At 56.0% G+C, this 17625-nt stretch overlaps 1 protein-coding gene across 1 annotated transcript in view; it reads right to left on the bottom strand.

Moving 5' to 3' along the window:
* The window catches only part of FSIP2 (fibrous sheath interacting protein 2), a gene marked incomplete at both ends in the record, with an annotated part of 54464 nt that extends 42862 nt beyond the window's left edge, over positions 1–11602 (bottom strand). Inside the window, 6 exons of the mRNA XM_080671120.1 lie at positions 3884–4030; positions 6671–6781; positions 7769–7910; positions 9470–9537; positions 10176–10226; positions 11522–11602. Coding sequence (XP_080527246.1) covers positions 3884–4030; positions 6671–6781; positions 7769–7910; positions 9470–9537; positions 10176–10226; positions 11522–11602 — 600 coding nt within the window. The remainder of the gene's footprint in view (positions 1–3883; positions 4031–6670; positions 6782–7768; positions 7911–9469; positions 9538–10175; positions 10227–11521) is intronic.
* Between the last annotated feature and the right edge of the window lie 6023 nt (positions 11603–17625).

Here is a 17625-nt window from a genome sequence, read left to right as displayed (position 1 = left end):
CCTGGGAAGGCAGAGCTCCATTGGAGAGGTCCTGGGGCTCCTTGAGTTGTGGGGCCAGGAAAAGAGCCGATCAGGAGAGTTTAAAGCATCGTTAGGCCGCCGTTTAAAAGTGGGTTTTAGCCCTGGCTGGTTTGGCTCCGTGGATAGAGCGTCGGCCTGCGGACTGAAGGGTCCCAGGTTCGATTCTGGTCAAGGGCATGTACCTTGGTTGCGGGCACATCCCCAGTGGGAGGTGTGCAGGTGGCAGCTGATCGATGTTTCTAACTCTCTATCCCTCTCCCTTTCTCTCTGTAAAAAATCAATAAAATATATTTAAAAAAAAAAGTGGGTTTGAGGTGGGTTACCTGGAGAGCCGGTGGAGACCAGGTAGGGCAGTGGTCAGCAAACCACGGTTTGCCGCTCTGTTGACTAATGAGTTTGCCGACCACTGTCGCATACTACCCTTTACCTCTTTGCACACAATATGCCACAATTGCCTAATCCTCACAGCTTCCAACTACACGGTAACATTTAGTCTAGTCCAGTGGTCGGCAAACTCATTGGTCAACAGAGCGGCAAACCGCGGCTCGCGAGCCGCATGTGGCTCGCGAGCCGCGGTTTGCCGACCACTGCGGTAGGGACTTGCTGGCGTGACACAGGTAGGCTCTCACCTGGACACAGGGCCAGCGGGGCAGAGGCTGGCTGGACGGGATGCTGTGATGATGGCTGCATGAGGGGTGACTGTGTGTTCCCCAATACTACAGAGCCACAGATCATTAAAGCGAGTCTACATCTTTGTGTTCTGGCCACAAAATATTAATTAGTATTATGAATTAAATTGGTGTGATAAAGTCCCTAATAGTTTTGTAATGTTACATATGAAAGGAATCTGGTAGAGATCGGGCCTGGCCAAGTCGTGGCCCGATGTTCCTTCTTTAAACTTCCTTCATGTCCTTCTTTTTCCCCTTCCGATTTCCTCTCTACCCTTCCCTCTCTAACTCCCCAGGCCTCCTCCTCCCCGTGCTCTGTCCCTGGTACTGAATGCTGTTCTTTCTGGCTGGCAACATCGCAGAAAACTCGGCTGGCATATCATGGCCTTTATCTCTCAGGCAACTTTCTCAGGTGTTAGTAGCAAAGAAGGTAGGACTTTACGTAGAGAAATTGGGTTAGGATTGCATCGTAGGCAGCCTTGTCTACGGAACCGGGTGTAAGGCTATTTGGTGTGTTTTTTACATCTCTGTCTACTCTTCCCCTTGACGGAAGGGGGAACGTCTATGTCTACTCTTCCCCTTGACGGAAAGGGGGAACATCTCTGTCTACTCTTCCCCTGGAACGGAAGGGGGGAACGTCTATGTCTACTCTTCCCCTTGAACGGAAGAGGGGAACGTCTATGTCTACTCTTCCCCTTGATGGAAGGGGGGAACGTCTATGTCTACTCTTCCCCTTGACGGAAGGGGGAACGTCTATGTCTACTCTTCCCCTCGAACGGAAGGGGGGAACGTCTATGTCTACTCTTCCCCTTGACGGAAGGGGGAACGTCTATGTCTACTCTTCCCCTCGAACGGAAGGGGGGAACGTCTATGTCTACTCTTCCCCTTGACGGAAGGGGGAACGTCTATGTCTACTCTTCCCCTCGAACGGAAGGGGGGAACGTCTATGTCTACTCTTCCCCTTGAACGGAAGGGAGGAACGTCTATGTCTACTCTTCCCCTTGAACGGAAGGGAGGAACGTCTATGTCTACTCTTCCCCTTGACGGAAGGGGGGAACATCTATGTCTACTCTTCCCCTGGAACGGAAGGGGGAACGTCTATGTCTACTCTTCCCCTTGACGGAAGGGGGGAACGTCTATGTCTACTCTTCCCCTTGAACAGAAGGGGGGAACGTCTATGTCTACTCTTCCCCTGGAACGGAAGGGGGAACGTCTATGTCTACTCTTCCCCTTGAACGGAAGGGAGGAACGTCTATGTCTACTCTTCCCCTTGACGGAAGGGGGGAACGTCTATGTCTACTCTTCCCCTTGAACGGAAGGGAGGAATGTCTATGTCTACTCTTCCCCTTGACGGAAGAGGGGAATGTCTATGTCTACTCTTCCCCTTGACGGAAGAGGGGAATGTCTATGTCTACTCTTCCCCTTGACGGAAGAGGGGGAACGTCTATGTCTACTCTTCCCCTGGAACGGAAGGGGGGAACGTCTATGTCTACTCTTCCCCTCGAACGGAAGGGGGGAACGTCTATGTCTACTCTTCCCCTGGAACGGAAGGGGGGAAACGTCTATGTCTACTCTTCCCCTTGACGGAAGGGGGAACGTCTATGTCTACTCTTCCCCTCGAATGGAAGGGGGGAACGTCTATGTCTACTCTTCCCCTTGAACAGAAGGGGGGAACGTCTATGTCTACTCTTCCCCTGGAACGGAAGGGGGAACGTCTATGTCTACTCTTCCCCTTGAACGGAAGGGAGGAACGTCTATGTCTACTCTTCCCCTTGACGGAAGGGGGGAACGTCTATGTCTACTCTTCCCCTTGAACGGAAGGGAGGAATGTCTATGTCTACTCTTCCCCTTGACGGAAGAGGGGAATGTCTATGTCTACTCTTCCCCTTGACGGAAGAGGGGAATGTCTATGTCTACTCTTCCCCTTGACGGAAGAGGGGGAACGTCTATGTCTACTCTTCCCCTGGAACGGAAGGGGGGAACGTCTATGTCTACTCTTCCCCTCGAACGGAAGGGGGGAACGTCTATGTCTACTCTTCCCCTTGAACGGAAGGGAGGAACGTCTATGTCTACTCTTCCCCTTGAACGGAAGGGAGGAACGTCTATGTCTACTCTTCCCCTTGACGGAAGGGGGGAACATCTATGTCTACTCTTCCCCTGGAACGGAAGGGGGAACGTCTATGTCTACTCTTCCCCTTGACGGAAGGGGGGAACGTCTATGTCTACTCTTCCCCTTGAACAGAAGGGGGGAACGTCTATGTCTACTCTTCCCCTGGAACGGAAGGGGGAACGTCTATGTCTACTCTTCCCCTTGAACGGAAGGGAGGAACGTCTATGTCTACTCTTCCCCTTGACGGAAGGGGGGAACGTCTATGTCTACTCTTCCCCTTGAACGGAAGGGAGGAATGTCTATGTCTACTCTTCCCCTTGACGGAAGAGGGGAATGTCTATGTCTACTCTTCCCCTTGACGGAAGACGGGAATGTCTATGTCTACTCTTCCCCTTGACGGAAGAGGGGGAACGTCTATGTCTACTCTTCCCCTGGAACGGAAGGGGGGAACGTCTATGTCTACTCTTCCCCTCGAACGGAAGGGGGGAACGTCTATGTCTACTCTTCCCCTGGAACGGAAGGGGGGAAACGTCTATGTCTACTCTTCCCCTTGACGGAAGGGGGAACGTCTATGTCTACTCTTCCCCTGGAACGGAAGGGGGGAACGTCTATGTCTACTCTTCCCCTTGAACGGAAGGGGGGAACGTCTATGTCTACTCTTCCCCTTGACGGAAGGGGGAAACGTCTATGTCTACTCTTCCCCTTGACGGAAGGGGGGAACGTCTATGTCTACTCTTCCCCTGGAACGGAAGGGGGGAACGTCTATGTCTACTCTTTCCCTTGACGGAAGGGGGGAACATCTATGTCTACTCTTCCCCTTGACGGAAGGGGGGAACGTCTATGTCTACTCTTCCCCTGGAACGGAAGGGGGGAACGTCTATGTCTACTCTTTCCCTTGACGGAAGGGGGGAACATCTATGTCTACTCTTCCCCTTGACGGAAGGGGGGAACGTCTATGTCTACTCTTCCCCTGGAACGGAAGGGGGGAATGTCTAGAGCCGGGCCCAGTGCTAAGCATGTGGAGCAAACACCGTTTTACAGAAGCATTTCCCCCTCAGCACATAGCGACGTGCTCTCTACAGACCACTCCGCGCCAGCTCTTACATTCAGGGCGCGTGCCCTCTTGTCCTCTGTAATCCAACGTATTTTTCACCATGTCGTCTCTTCTGAGGCCATTCTGTTGCATTTTTTGTAAATGGTAAGCCATTTTCTTCTCCAAAAGAGCTTGTTTCTGAAACGTGAAAGAAAACGCATCAGTTGGCATCACCTTGCCATCGAGAAACGCAGGACAAACGCCGTGCGACAGCACCGGGACAGGAGCGTCGTTGCTGGCGGGCGGGCGGGCGGGAAGGTCGCTAGGAGCGCCGTCCGGGCGGGGAGCCAGGGCGCCTCCCCACGTGTGCTCCGATGTGATGGACACACATGTGGACAGGCGGGCAGTTCACTTCCCCGGCACGTGTTCAGGGACCTGGTCCCCAATGAGGTCAGAAGGGGCTCTGCCCGCCTGGCGTCCTGGGAAGCTGAGCGAGTTTCTGAACCACCTTCAGTCGGGGGATTCTGAGGGACTCCCCCACCGTCACTCGGGCCGACCCGAGGGAAACGGGATCGAACCCGTGGCATTTGACTTCCTTTTGTGACTCTCCAGGGTGGAGTGACCCTGCAGGTGCCACACGGGGCAGAACGGCACGTTCCCCGGCAGAGCGCGTAGCGGTGCCTGCGTGTGGCCAGCGACCCGGGGCCACAGCCAGCGCCGGCCCAAGGGGTCGCAGCACCGCGCTCCCGCCGCCTGTCTTGCCCTCGCAGCCACTCTGGGGACGTGTCCTCGTGGTGCACTGGGTGGGAAGCAGATGGGGGGTAACTAGTCCCAGGGTAGACGCCATCTGGCTCCATCTAACACATTTCAAAAAGCAAGACTCACACCAATCACACGGTTTCTAAGTAAATCATCTCCATCCCAAGATAAAAAGCGAATGGCATCTATAAGAAGAAGATTCAGCACCCCGAAAGTGAATTCATGGCATTGGGCATCCGATCAAAGGCAGCTGGGCATATGAAGGAGCAGGGAATGAGTCAGACAAGGAATGAGTCAATCCTAGATGCTCACGGGGATCTGAGGAGTGTGGTGCGCCCCCGTGGGAGCGAGGGCACCAGCTGTTCATAGCGTGGCGCTGGGCCCACAAATCCTCTCCCTCTCTTTAAAACAAATTGAGACTCGAGATCATAAAGTACTAGAGGCCCGGTGCATGAAATTCATGCACGGGGTGTGTGGGGGGGTGTCCCTCAGCCCAGCCTGCACCCTCTCCAATCTGGGACCCCTCAAGGGATGTCCGACTGCCCGTTTAGGCCTGATCCCGGTGGGGATCGGCAGTCGGACATCCCTCTCACAATCCAGGACTGCTGGCTCCCAACTGCTTGCCTGCCTGCCTTCCTGATTGCCCCTAACCGCTTCTGCCTGCCAGCCTGATCACCCCCTAACCACTCCCCTGATTGATGCCTAACTGCTCCCCTGCCAGCCTGGTCACCCCTAACTGCCCTCCCCTGCAGGCCTGGTCACCCTAACTGCCCTCCCCTGCAGGCCTGGTCTCCCCCAACTGCTCTCCCCTGCAGGCCTGGGTCCCTCCCAACTGCCCTCCCCTGCAGGCCTGGTCACCCTAACTGCCCTCCCCTGCAGGCCTGGTCTCCCCCAACTGCCCTCCCCTGCAGGCCTGGTCCCCCCCAACTGCCCTCCTCTGCAGGCCTGGTCCCCCCCAACTGCCCTCCCCTGCTGGCCATCTTGTGGTGGCCATCTTGTGTCCACATGGGGGCAGGATCTTTGACCACATGGGGGCAGCCATCTTGTGTGTTGGAGTGATGGTCAATCTGCATATTACTCTTTTATTAGATAGGATAGAGGCCTGGTGCATGGGTGGGGGCCAGCTGGTTTGCCCTGAAGGGTGTCCCTGATCAGGGTGGGGGTTCCCTTGGGGCGTGGGGCGGCCTGGGCGAGGGGCCTGTGGTGGTTTGCAGGCCGGCCACGCCCCCTGGTGACCCAAGCAGAGGCCCTGGTATCTGAGGTTTATTTATCTTCTACGATTGAACTTTGTAGCCTGGAGTGGAGCCAAGCCTTCTGCTTGCTCCGTGGCGGCAGCCATTTCTGTTGGGATTTATGTATCTTCTATAATTGAAACTTTGTAGCCTTAAGCGGAGGCCTGGGCCGGCCAGGGTGTGTGGAAAGCTTGGCTTCCTCCATCGCCGGGGACAACCCTAGCCTCCTGCTTTTTCCAGCTCCGTGGCTCCCGCCATTTCTGTTGGGATTTATGTATCTTCTATCATTGAAACTTTGTAGCCTTGAGTGGAGGCCTAGGCCGGTAAGGGCAGGCGGAAAGCTTGGCTTCCTCCATTGCCAGGGAAACCCTAGCCTCCCTCCTGCTCTCTGTGGCCGTAGCCATCTTGGTTGGGTTTATTTGCATATTCGCTCCTGATTGGCTTGTGGGCGTGGCTTGTGGGTGTAGCGGAGTGATGGTTAATTTGCATACTACTCTTTTATTAGATAGGATTACATCTGATTTAAAATGAAAAGCACTTACTCTGAAAATTAACTGACGGGTGAAAATGGAGAACTTTCCCCAAGAAATGTGGGTTCCCAGAAAAAGTCAGTCCCGTCTTGTTTTTTCCCCCACGGGAAGTCCGAGTGTGGTTTACGGGGTGGGCTCCCTCCAATCCCGGGGGGGGGGGGGTGCTTTCGGTACTGTGGTCAGAACAGCGCGGCCGAAGGTGGTCGACATGTTCATCGCTCGGAGCTGCCCGCCGCCGACCCCGTTCGGGCCACACTAGCCACCGCCTGTGCCCCCCCCCCCCCCCCCCCCGACGTGGCAGAGGGGGCCACGCCTACCTTCCTGTCGCTCTCCTCCCGGTTCCGCCGCCGCTGCTCCTCTATGCGCGCCTCTCGCTTCACGTCTTCCACGATCCTCGTGAGCAGCAGCATCTCCTTGGTCTTCCACTCCTGGAGGCGGAGGGCCCGTTAGTGCGCGCCCCGGGCCCTTGTCTCTTGTCCGCCACCCCCGGGCAGAGGAGACCCCGTCAGGGCCCCGGAACCAGGCCCGGGCAGTGAGCGTGTGCACTGGCCCGAGGGGGCTTCCTCCCTCCCTCCTGCCCCGGCGGGAAGGCAGGTGGGGAGTGTTGGCCTTTCCCCCCAAAGCTCCCTCCTCACTGAGGGCTCCAGGCCAGTTAAGTGGCGTCCAGTTGCTCGGCCAGTTGAGCGTTGACCCAGGAACCAGGAGGTCAGGGTTGGATTCCCGGTCAGGGCACCTGCCCGGGGTGTGGACTCCATCCCCACGGGGGGGGGGGGGGGGGGGGGGAGGGGACGGAAATGCAGGAGGCAGCCGATCAGTGATTCCCTCTCATCATGGATGTCTCTACCTCTCTCTCCCTCTCTGAAATCAATAAAAATATATTTAAAAAACATCTGTAAAACTTAAAGCAAATATACATATATATATTTATATTTACATATAAATAGAAACAAATGGTGTCTACTGGTATAACGCTCACAGTCATGGCTCTCGGGTGGACACGCTCGCCGTGGAGCAGGGGTCCTCAAACTCCGGCCCGCGGGCCACCTGCGGCCCGCCGAGGACATGGATCCGGCCCGCCAGGGGCCGCTGCCTGTCCTGCTTAGCAGCCGACGCGTCCCGGGCCCGCAGTGCGCATAGGAATTTGTTCATCGTTTTTTTTTTAAACGATAGTCTGGCCCTCCCACGGTCTGAGGGACAGGGAACTGGCCCCCTGTTTAAAACGTCTGAGGACCCCTGCAGCGTGGAGTCTGCGATGGGAGCTCCCAGTGGGTGCAGCCGCTGCCGGGGAGCCCAGGAGCGCATGCCCGTGGGCCCGGGACTCAGGCCTGGCCCGGCGACAGGAGGCCTGACGGCCACGGCACCTGTGAACAGGACCCACCAACCCTCCTGCTGCTGCTGCTGCTGTGCCGTCTCACCTCCTCGATCTTCCTGCGGAGCCCCAGCTTCCTGCGCACGTGGTCCCAGTGCCGCCGCTCCTCGCGGTCCATCCAGAGCCGGCGCTGCTCCTCCGCCCTGCGCTCCCGGTACTCCAGCTCCCGGTTGATCATGTCCAGGTACCTGCAGCGCAGGCGCTGGTGAGCGGTCCCCCTGTCGTCCCCCCCCCCCACTCCCCCCCACTCCGCGGGCACCAGCTGCCCGACTGCCTCCGCCCTCGCCCTCACTCCTAGGTCCCGAGCGATAGGCATTGTACAGGGTCCTGGCCGGCCTCTCCCCGGTTTGGTGACACCGACTCCCCACCCTGTGTGTCTGCTGCGGCCGGGACGACGGTCACATGGGGAGCAGCCCCCGGTGAAGCCATGCGCCGCCGTGCTATCCCTAAGTCAGCGGCTTTCAGGATCTGGGTTTGCAAAGGAGGCTGCAATAACTCAGAACGTGATTTCCAACACAGGAGAGAAAAACAGATGGGTGTTTCCTGAGAAAAAGTTGTATCCCGGGCCCCAGGGACGTACAAAGCCTTGAACAGCTGGAGTCTGGGTCTGGGGCAGGTCCTATGCTTACAGAACCACCACCCAATAAATGCGGGGGACGTAAGTCAGGCTGGGCCGCCCAAACCCTCCCCTCCAGGGAGGAGGAGAGGAGGAGGGAGGACCCCCTAAACGATAAAACCCTTCCCCTTCCTCGGATATGGGCTTGGCCGCAGAATGGCCACGGTGGGACCCGAGGAGGGAGTATCTGAAGAGCGTACACGTTCTCTTTGAGGGACAGTGCACCTCGGTATCAGCATTAAAGACCGCTGAACCAGCCTCCATTTCCGACGTGGCACTGACTTCCTCAGATTCCTGCCGTCGGCCCTTAGAGCTGAGGCATCAAAAACTGCTGCTTTGCTGGGCAGAATTGAAGGGCAGATAAAGAGCTTCACAGATAAGAAAAAGCTAAAGGAGTTCATCACCACCAAACCAGTATTATATGAAATGCTGAAAGGTATTCTTAAAGAAGAGGAAGAAGAAAAAAGTAAAGAGAAAAATTATGAACAACAAATACATATCTATCAACAAGTGAACCTAAACATCAAGTGAATTAAAAACCTGAGGAACAGAATAATCTGGTGAATATAATAGAATCAGGGGCATAGAAAGGGAGTGGACTGATAATTCTCGGGGGGAAAGGAATGTGGGGAGTGCGGGAAGAGACTGGACAAAAATCGTACACCTATGGATGAGGTCAGTGGGGTGGGGGAGGTAAGGGCAGAAGGTGGGGTGGGAACTGGGTGGAGGGGAGCTATGGGGGGAAAAAGGAGAAATAATTGTAATAATCTGAATAAAGATTTATTAAAAAAAAAAAAAAAACTGCTGCTGGCGGCGTGCGCGGAGGTCTTTGCCTCCAGCTGCACAAGGACGCTGCGGCCCAGTCTGCCTCCTGCCACCAGTGCGGTTACCTCGGGGGTTCCCAGAAGCCCTATCGTTTCTGGTGGAATTGCTCTTCCGTCCCTGGGCATCCCCGTTCCCGATTTCTGTGCCTCCTGGTCTCCCTCCCTCCCTAGACGGCGCGGGCAGTAGCGGAGTTAAATCGTGTCTACCCGCGCTGCAAAGGGCCCGCCCACCTCCAGTCCCTTCCAGCATCTCCCCAGCTCGTTGGCGTGCCCGGGGCGCACACTCTAGGCACCCTCTGACCCCCACCTGTGCCGGATGAGTCGCTCCTGGTCCTTGAAGGATGGGATGTGGTCCATCAGCAGCCAGTTTTGGAACTGGGTAAGTTCAGGGTGTGCAGGCAGCGGGTGGCCGTCTGGTAGTCTGTTCACTTGCCGTGTAAGCATTTTCTGTCGAAATGAACGTGTGTGTCACACAGGCATGCTTACCTCTGTGCGTATGCCGTGCTTCTTCACATCGACCGGAAGGAAAACGTCCCGTTGATGTGCCTTTTTCTACTTCGTGTTCAGTGAAAGCCCCGTGCTTTCGGAAGAGCCAGTGCTGTAGAACTCCATCCAAGTCTACTTTGCACCCGTTTCCGACTTGGGAAACGGACCCGAAGGAAATATTTCACTCTGGAAAGGAAGGATGAATGCCATCCCTCTCTGGCCGCTCCGGGGCCTGGGGCGTGGGCTCGGGGCCTCCCCGTCAAGGCCAGTGGGGGGGTGTTTGCCTCCCTTCTAGGCTTGATTTCAGGGGGGTGAGGCCTGCCCGCTCCCACTGTCACCAAAGGAAGCGAAGAGGCTCACAGTCAGGGTCGAAGGGCAGCCGGGGTCGAAGGGCAGCCGGGGGCCTGGGCCCTCACCCACCTGTCACACTAACGCTGAGCCCCCCAGGGTGCTGGTTACCACGTGGGGCCTGTGGGACTCTCCCCGCCCCGCCCACCAAAGACCAGGACCCTGGCCCTGCCCCCCACCTCCTCCGCCAGGCTGTTGGCGGCCGTCTTGACAGAGTCTGCCTTGGCCTTCTTGGAGCAGAAGTTGAGGTACAGCTCCATTGTCGCTGGTTACCTCCCCTCCTAGTCCCTGGTCCTGATGACGAAACGGCCCGGGCGCCCCCCGTCTCCAAGACCCCACTGTTGCAGAGTTCCAAGGCGGAATGCGGGGGCCCCAGAGGGCGGAGCCCTCAGCGGGCTGGCCCCTCTGGCCTGAGGCCTGAGCGCCCAGAGTTGGGGAAATCGGTCCCAGGCCTGGTCTGAGAGGCTCACGGTCGAAATATCCTTTCTTTCCGGAACCAGCACCAGGCAGATGAAACGGAATGGCTTGGGCCTCCACTTTCCCACACGGACCCCCGTGCCTGCCTTTTCCCCTTCCGTGGGGTTACCTCTTCGTTAGTTTCTGCCCTTGGTGACTTGGAGCTTACGTTGTAGACATCACGAACATCTTCTGCTTGATCCCCCCGCCCCCGGCGTTTGCATCCCGTGTGTAAGAACGGAGATCAAACACCAGTTAATAAAAATAGGACTGGTCAGATTCGGTCTTTTCACCTCTTATTCTTGAACGCTGCCACACTCACTCACACGTTGTAACCATCTCTTCTAGATCCCATGGCCGTGTCCGTTGAAACACGTGTGCTCTCTGTAAGGGATCTCCTCCCGCTGTCCTGCCTGTCTGTCTGCGTGCTGGTGCCTTCCTGCAGAGGCTGGGCCGATGCCTGGGGGGAGTGCCCGCAGCGGGGATCCCCACCCTTCCCCTGATTACACGGCAAGGGGGTCAGGCCGCCTTCACGCAGGAAGATCCAGGCGGTGGACGTTCCTGAGATTCACGGCATCCGATGGAGGGAGGTGCCTCTTACCGTTTAACAGCTTTCTCGAGGGGCAGTAGGCATACAAGACCCGCACGAACGTAATGTGTATAGTTCGATGGGACTGGACGTAGGCATACACCCGTGATCGCGCCACCACGATCGTGGGACTGGACAGAGTGAACGTCTCCCAGACGTCTGGTGTTTCTGTTTATTTTTCATTTTGCAGAGCTGGTTGTTGAACACGTTCTGAGTGGACCCCGCTGGGTTGTCGGGCTGTTTCCTTGGGTGAGGCCCACCTACCCCAACCGTCACCAAAGGAACGAAGAACCGCACAGCCAGGGTTGAAGGGCCCTCCCGGCAGACAGCCCAGAGGGCGTGGGGTCCCCCACCAGCCAGTGGCAGCTGACGCTGAGCCCCGGGAGGGCGCCCCAAGTGCCCGACTACCAGTGGGGCCTGTGGTGGGGGGCTCTCCCCGCCCCGCCCACCAAAGACCGGGACCCTGGCCCTGCTCCTCACCTCCTCAGCCAGGCTGCTGGCGGCCGTCTTGGTGGAGGCGGCCTTGGCCGCCTTGGAGCAGGAGCTGAGGTACAGCTCCATCGTAGCCCGACCCTTCGCCTTCCCGTCCCTTGTCCCGATGGGACCAGGAGTGGCCAGGACCCCGTCTCCAAGACCTCACTGTTGCAGAGTTCCAAGTCAGAATGTGGAGGCCCCAACGGGCAGAACCTCAGGGGTTGGCCCCTCTAGCTTGAGGCCTGAGCGCCCGGCGTTGGGGAGATCGGTCAGGTCTAGGGCCTGGTCTAAGGGTCCCACAGTCGGAATATCATTTCTCTCTGAAACCAACAGTCAAACCGAACCCCAAATCACGACACACATGGCTGTGCTGGTGCAGAGCTGGCTAATTCCTTCTGGCCTCCAAAGAGCTATGAGTCCAGAAAAAAGAAAAAAATAAAGAAAACCCAGGAGTGATTGCCCGCCTATTCCAGGACCAGAGGCCTGGCTGTCCGGTGCCTCACAGAGGATGACCACACCCACCCAGGCTCCCCAGCCCCTCCCCGCAGACCTTACACAACGTCCATGGGCTTCCTGGTGGGGATGTCGCCTCCCCAGGTCCTCCTCCCTGGAGTCTCCCTCTTCTCCTTCCAGCTCTCCTCCCTCTTTTACCTTCTCCCCTCTAGGCCTCCCTTGCTTTCTCCTCTGGGCCATTTGGCCAGGATTTATGCAGGGCCTGATCCCCTGGCCAGTCATCGAGGTGGGCGCCGGCATCCGGCAGGGACTGAAATGGGACCCTTTCTCCCAGGGGCTCTGTAGACCGGAGGACATGGAGGGCAGTGGCTGTGCCTGATTCAGGAATTTGGATTTAGCCTCTTGGATTCCTTAGCCCAGGCGTCCTCAAACGACGGCCCGCGGGCCACACGCGGCCTGCCGAGGACATGGATCCGGCCCGCCGGGGGCCGCTGCCTGTCCTGCTTAGCAGCCGACGCGTCCCGGGCCCGCAGTGCGCATAGGAATTTGTTCATAGTTTTTTTTCTTAAACTATAGTCCGGCCCTCCCACGGTCTGAGGGATAGTGACCTGGCCCCCTGTTTAAAAAGTTGGGGACCCCTGCTAGCCTGTTGTTCCCTGTGATTGATTCCTGGGCCGTTTAGTAACGGTACCTGCCATTTAGTGAGAACATACTCACGCCAGACACTGGGCGAAGTACCCCGTGGAGCCTTGCTCGCAGCCTTGCGGACAATCACCCTTTTCTTGTCAAGATTAGAGAGGATTTGCAGTCACTGTTGCCCGGAGCCCCAGAGGCGTGACCTCAGCCTGCCTGCTTTGCCGGGATGCCGCTCACCCACGCAGGACGCCTCAGGGGGAGCCTGACCCTGGGACAGTCCACCCTGGCTCCCACCGCCCTCGGAAACTCGCGTCCTCAAATCCCAACCCACACGCTCTCCACCTCAACAGGACAGCACAAAGGCCCCTTTCTTCCTTCATTTCCCGTCTCCGTGGTGACACCAGGATCCACCCCTGGCAGCTGAGAAGCGCTCCTGGGTGCTTCCCCTCCCCGCTCCCCACAGACATGAGATCTCAGTGCTACCGACGTCATCGCTGAAACGAACTGGTCCGCTCTCATCCATCTCTACCGCACTCCCCACGTCATCGGCTTATCTCTCTCTCTCTTTTTGTTTTTTGTCTGTCTGATTTCCACAGACTTACAACAAGCCTTTATTCCCAACAATCTATCTCTCTTCTTTAAAAAATATATATATATATTTTTAAATATATTTTACTGATATTTCACAGAGAGGAAGGGAGAGGGATAGAGAGCTAGAAACATGGATGAGAGAGAAACATCGATCAGCTGCCTCCTGCACACCTCCCACTGGGGATGTGCCCGCAACCAAGGTACATGCCCTTGACCGGAATCGAACCCGGGACCCTTCAGTCCGCAGGCCGACGCTCTATCCACTGAGCCAAACCGGTTTTGGCTAAAAAAATATATTTCTTTATTGATGTCAGAGAGGAAGGGAGAGGGAGAGAGAGACAGAAACATCAGTGATGAGAGAGAACCATCAATCGGCTGCCTTTTGCACGCTCCCCACTAGGGATGGAGCCCGCAACCCAGGCACGTGCCCTTGGCCGGAATCGAACCCGGGACCCTTCAGTCTGCAGACCAACGCTCTATCCACTGAGCCAAACTGCCCAGGGCCCGACAATCCATCTCTTATCCAATGCGCCTTTGCTGCCATTTGCTACCGTGCATTGAATTCCTCATTCCTCCCAGGAAGGCTGCACACACAGCAGGTAACAGCCTCCGTGACGGGGTCCCCGGGTTAGTTTCTCGTTGCTGCTGGAACACAGGACCCCAATCTTAGTGGCTTAAAATGGCACCGAGGTATTATCTTCGCGGCGGTGAGGTCAGCAGGCAGAAATGAGCCTCCGGGTGTTGAAATCAAGGTGTCAGCAGGTCTGCCCCTTCCTGGAGTCTGCAGGGCACAGTCCTCGTCCTTGTTCGTTCTGGCTTCTAGAAACTTCCCTCTGCTCCCACCTCAGATCCAGCGTGTCGCACCCTCAGACCTCCCTCCCTCAGACCTCTGCTTCCCTCTCCGGCCGTGAGATGTCCTTGGATTGCACTGGGCCCGGCGCCGTGGCCGGGATGTCACCCTACGCCACTCCCTTTCTGAGGCGCCTGCCCTACGCCCGGTGGTGAAGGCCGGGGCCGGGGGAGGAGGTTCGTGGGTGGGGCCACACAGGGGAAAATGAGAGGCGTCTGTAATAGTGTCAACAAGAACATAAAATACATTTTAAAAATACATTTTATTGATTTTTTACAGAGAGGAAGGGAGAGGGATAGAGAGCTAGAAACATCGATGAGAGAGAAACATCCATCAGCTGCCTCCTGCACACCTCCTACTGGGGATGTGCCCGCAACCAAGGTACATGCCCTTGACCGGAATCGAACCCGGGACCCTTCAGTCTGCAGGCCGACGCTCTATCCACTGAGCCAAACCGGTCAGGGCTAAAATACATTTAAAAAGAATGTAAAACATCTCCACAAACGTGGCATCCGTTCCAGCGCTGCCTGACGCAGTAGCACGAAGCGGGCAGCCGAAATCAGTGTCATCCTTTGTCCCAGAGGCTGGGGGGTGAGATCGGCCCGCAGGCCGGGGTCTCTGAAACCCTCAGGGGCCTCTCTGCCCCCTCCTGGCTCTGGTGGTGGGGCGCCTGCAGGGGGCCAGCGTCCCCTCTGTCCAGCTCTCGGGCCTCCGATTCCTGTGTCTCGGCGGAGGTGTGGCGGCTGAGTTAGAGGCCTCTTGGCAGGCGAGACGTCGTAGGATTCTGGGTATGTGTTTGGTGAGAGTCAGGGGGTTTCCTGATTAACGTAAGGTGTGTCAGAGAGACACAGAGGCGCTGCCGGCGTGGCTCCGTGGTTGAGCATCGACCTGTGAACCAGGAGGTCAGGGGCCATTCACATGCCCGGGTGGCGGGCTCCATCCCCAGTGGGGGGCGTGCAGGAAGCAGCCGATCAGTGATTCTCATCATTGATGTTTCCGTCTCCCTCTCCCTCCCTTCTTCTCTGAAATCAATAAAATTATATATAGGAGGGAGGGAGAGAGAGAGAGAGAGAGAGAGAGAGAGAGAGAGAGAGGTTAAGGATGACACCAAGCTTGCTGGCCAGACCCTGTGAGAACAGTGGGATTTCATGCCTGTCGGTGGCACCGTGGAGGCAGAGTTTGGACGTGGTGGGTTTGGCGTGTGGGCTGACATCCAGCCGGGGATGCTGCGCTCACGGGTGACCTGGGGAAGGATTCGGGCAAGAGGTCGGGGCGGTGGGGGGGGGGCGCAGGTGGCATTCGAGAGCCGCGAGGCCCGTGTGTGTGTCCGCCGCGGGGGCATTGCTGGCTGGCAGCACCGGCTCCCGTTGCAGCCTCGGGAGCCACCGCAGCCTCCGTCCTCCCGCCTCTGGGCTGGCCCTCCTGCCTTTTCTCTGTGCGCCGAGCGGGGACACCTCGCTCTTGGGATCTCTCCCCGGGGGCTCCATTGCCTCGCTGTCCAAGCCCTGGGGCTGTGCCTGGGCCATCACGTTAGCATCTCGCTCCAAACCTTCGTCTCCGAGCTTAGAACTCTCCTTTGTTCTCGTTCCTTCTGTGTCCTCAGCCCCATGTCTCCATTCTTCTGTTTACTTTTACACGTAACTTACTACTGTTTCGAACATCATGCCAGAGAGCAGGGTCAGAATCGCACGCCAGGTTCAGAGAACATTTAATGGCCCAGACGGACCGTAGAGTCACATCCACATTCCTGATGCAGGTCTGAGTTTCATATCAGAAAATAAATGCGAATAACACCCTTGTGATTCTTAAAGAGAAAAAAAAATAAACCAAGATAAAAAGGAGCGGGAGCACATTTTAACATGTTATCCTTTTGAGCTGTTAGGACGAAGGCAATAAAAAGCATTGTTTCTGATGAGCAATTTCCCTTAGTCAGGCAATTTAAAAAGACATGTACATATAAGCCACTCTTAAGAAGTTACAGTAAAACATGTCCTATCTGTTCACGCTCAGAGAAAAGAAATCATGTATAACTAAATCGTGTTCCAGAGCTGCAGAACTCTACTAAGGAATTGGGAATAGTTGAATAGACAGTGAATGTTATTGAAACAGAAATATGACATGGTATGTTATTTAAAAGTGTTTGTTTTTCTATGCTTTTTGGGGAAGAGAGATAGATGTAAGATGAATACTAATAAAATTTATTCCTATTATAACTATTTACTAGTGCATTCATATTTTTACAGATTAGTAAACGTTATGTATATAATACATACAACTTGTATTTTTATATAGGTATGTAGATAGATAGAAGTAGATATAAAACCACCATCTAATACTTAAGATTTATACCTTTAACTTTTCCTCTTCTGCATCAGTTTTTCAGACATTGAGAAGGGCGAGGGGAGTCTATTTTCACTGTTAATTAAAAATATATATTTTTATTGATTTCAGGGAGGAAGGGAGAGGAAGAGAGAGACAGAAACATCAGTGATGAGAGAGAAACATGGATCAGCTGCCTCCTGCACGCCCCCTCCTGGGGATGGAGCCCACACCCAGGCCTGTGCCCTGATTGGGAATCGAACCCTGACCTCCTGGTTCATGGGTTGAAGCTCACCCACTGAGCCACGCCGGCCTATTTTCACTCCTCCTGAAACTGGGAACCTGCTGGTCCCCCCCCCCCCCGCCCCCCGCCCCTCGCTTCAGCTTTAGTCGTCCTCGATCTGCGGTGGCCTGAGTGCGTCAGCCAAACGGTCTAGCAGAAACACTTCCAAATTGTTCCCTACACACGCTGTGGTGGAGCACAGATTATTACTTTAGGTGCTGGCTTCGCGTGTGCCTGGTTACAAAGCAATAGCGGACTGCGGACACCATGAGGGCTCTCCCACCAGGTCCCTGGGGCCATTGCTCCCCACTCAGCGCCGGGGCAGGGCCCGGGGTGTCGGCTCAGCACCCTCCGTGGGCCTGCCGGCCGCGTGGTGGCCGTTTGGTCTCATTTGATCTCTCCGCTTTGGAGGGGACGGCAGTCTCTTCTCAATGTTTGTCATTCAGGGAGCGCGATGCGAGTTCTTCGATCTCAAATAAACACTTGTTGCCGCTCACCTTGGCTTTGTACGTTTAGATTTACAAGGTGAAACTCGTTTATCTGTTTTCCTGCCATCTCTTGCTGGTCGTTGCGAGATTGAACGGGACCGTATGGAACAGTTCCTTCTACAGAGACCAGCGAAGAGCAGAAACGCGAACAGAGGCAGCAGGACCACACGCTTGAGGATGTTTGAGACGGACCCCAGACGTCCTTACGGCCCGGCCCGCCTGGGCACGCCTGTCTTCCACGGTGACTGACACACGTGCACTCCGGCTGTGCATCTCAGGTGGCTGAGTCGACTGTAGAATTCATCAGAACCTGTAATGGTACCGTATGAAAGGCCCCTCTGATGAAAGAAAGATGACAATTTCACAACAAGCCAAATTCAAAATATATACTTTGGGGCGTGTCAACATCTGTAATATAAGATTTCAGAAAGAATGGAAAAGTCAAATGGTTTTGCTCTAAATCACGGAGAACCTGGACTGAAAAGCAGAC

Source organism: Plecotus auritus (genome assembly GCF_963455305.1).
Source record: "Plecotus auritus genome assembly, chromosome: 5".
NCBI classification, from domain to species: domain Eukaryota; kingdom Metazoa; phylum Chordata; class Mammalia; order Chiroptera; family Vespertilionidae; genus Plecotus; species Plecotus auritus.
This window is presented reverse-complemented; position numbering and strand designations above follow the sequence as displayed.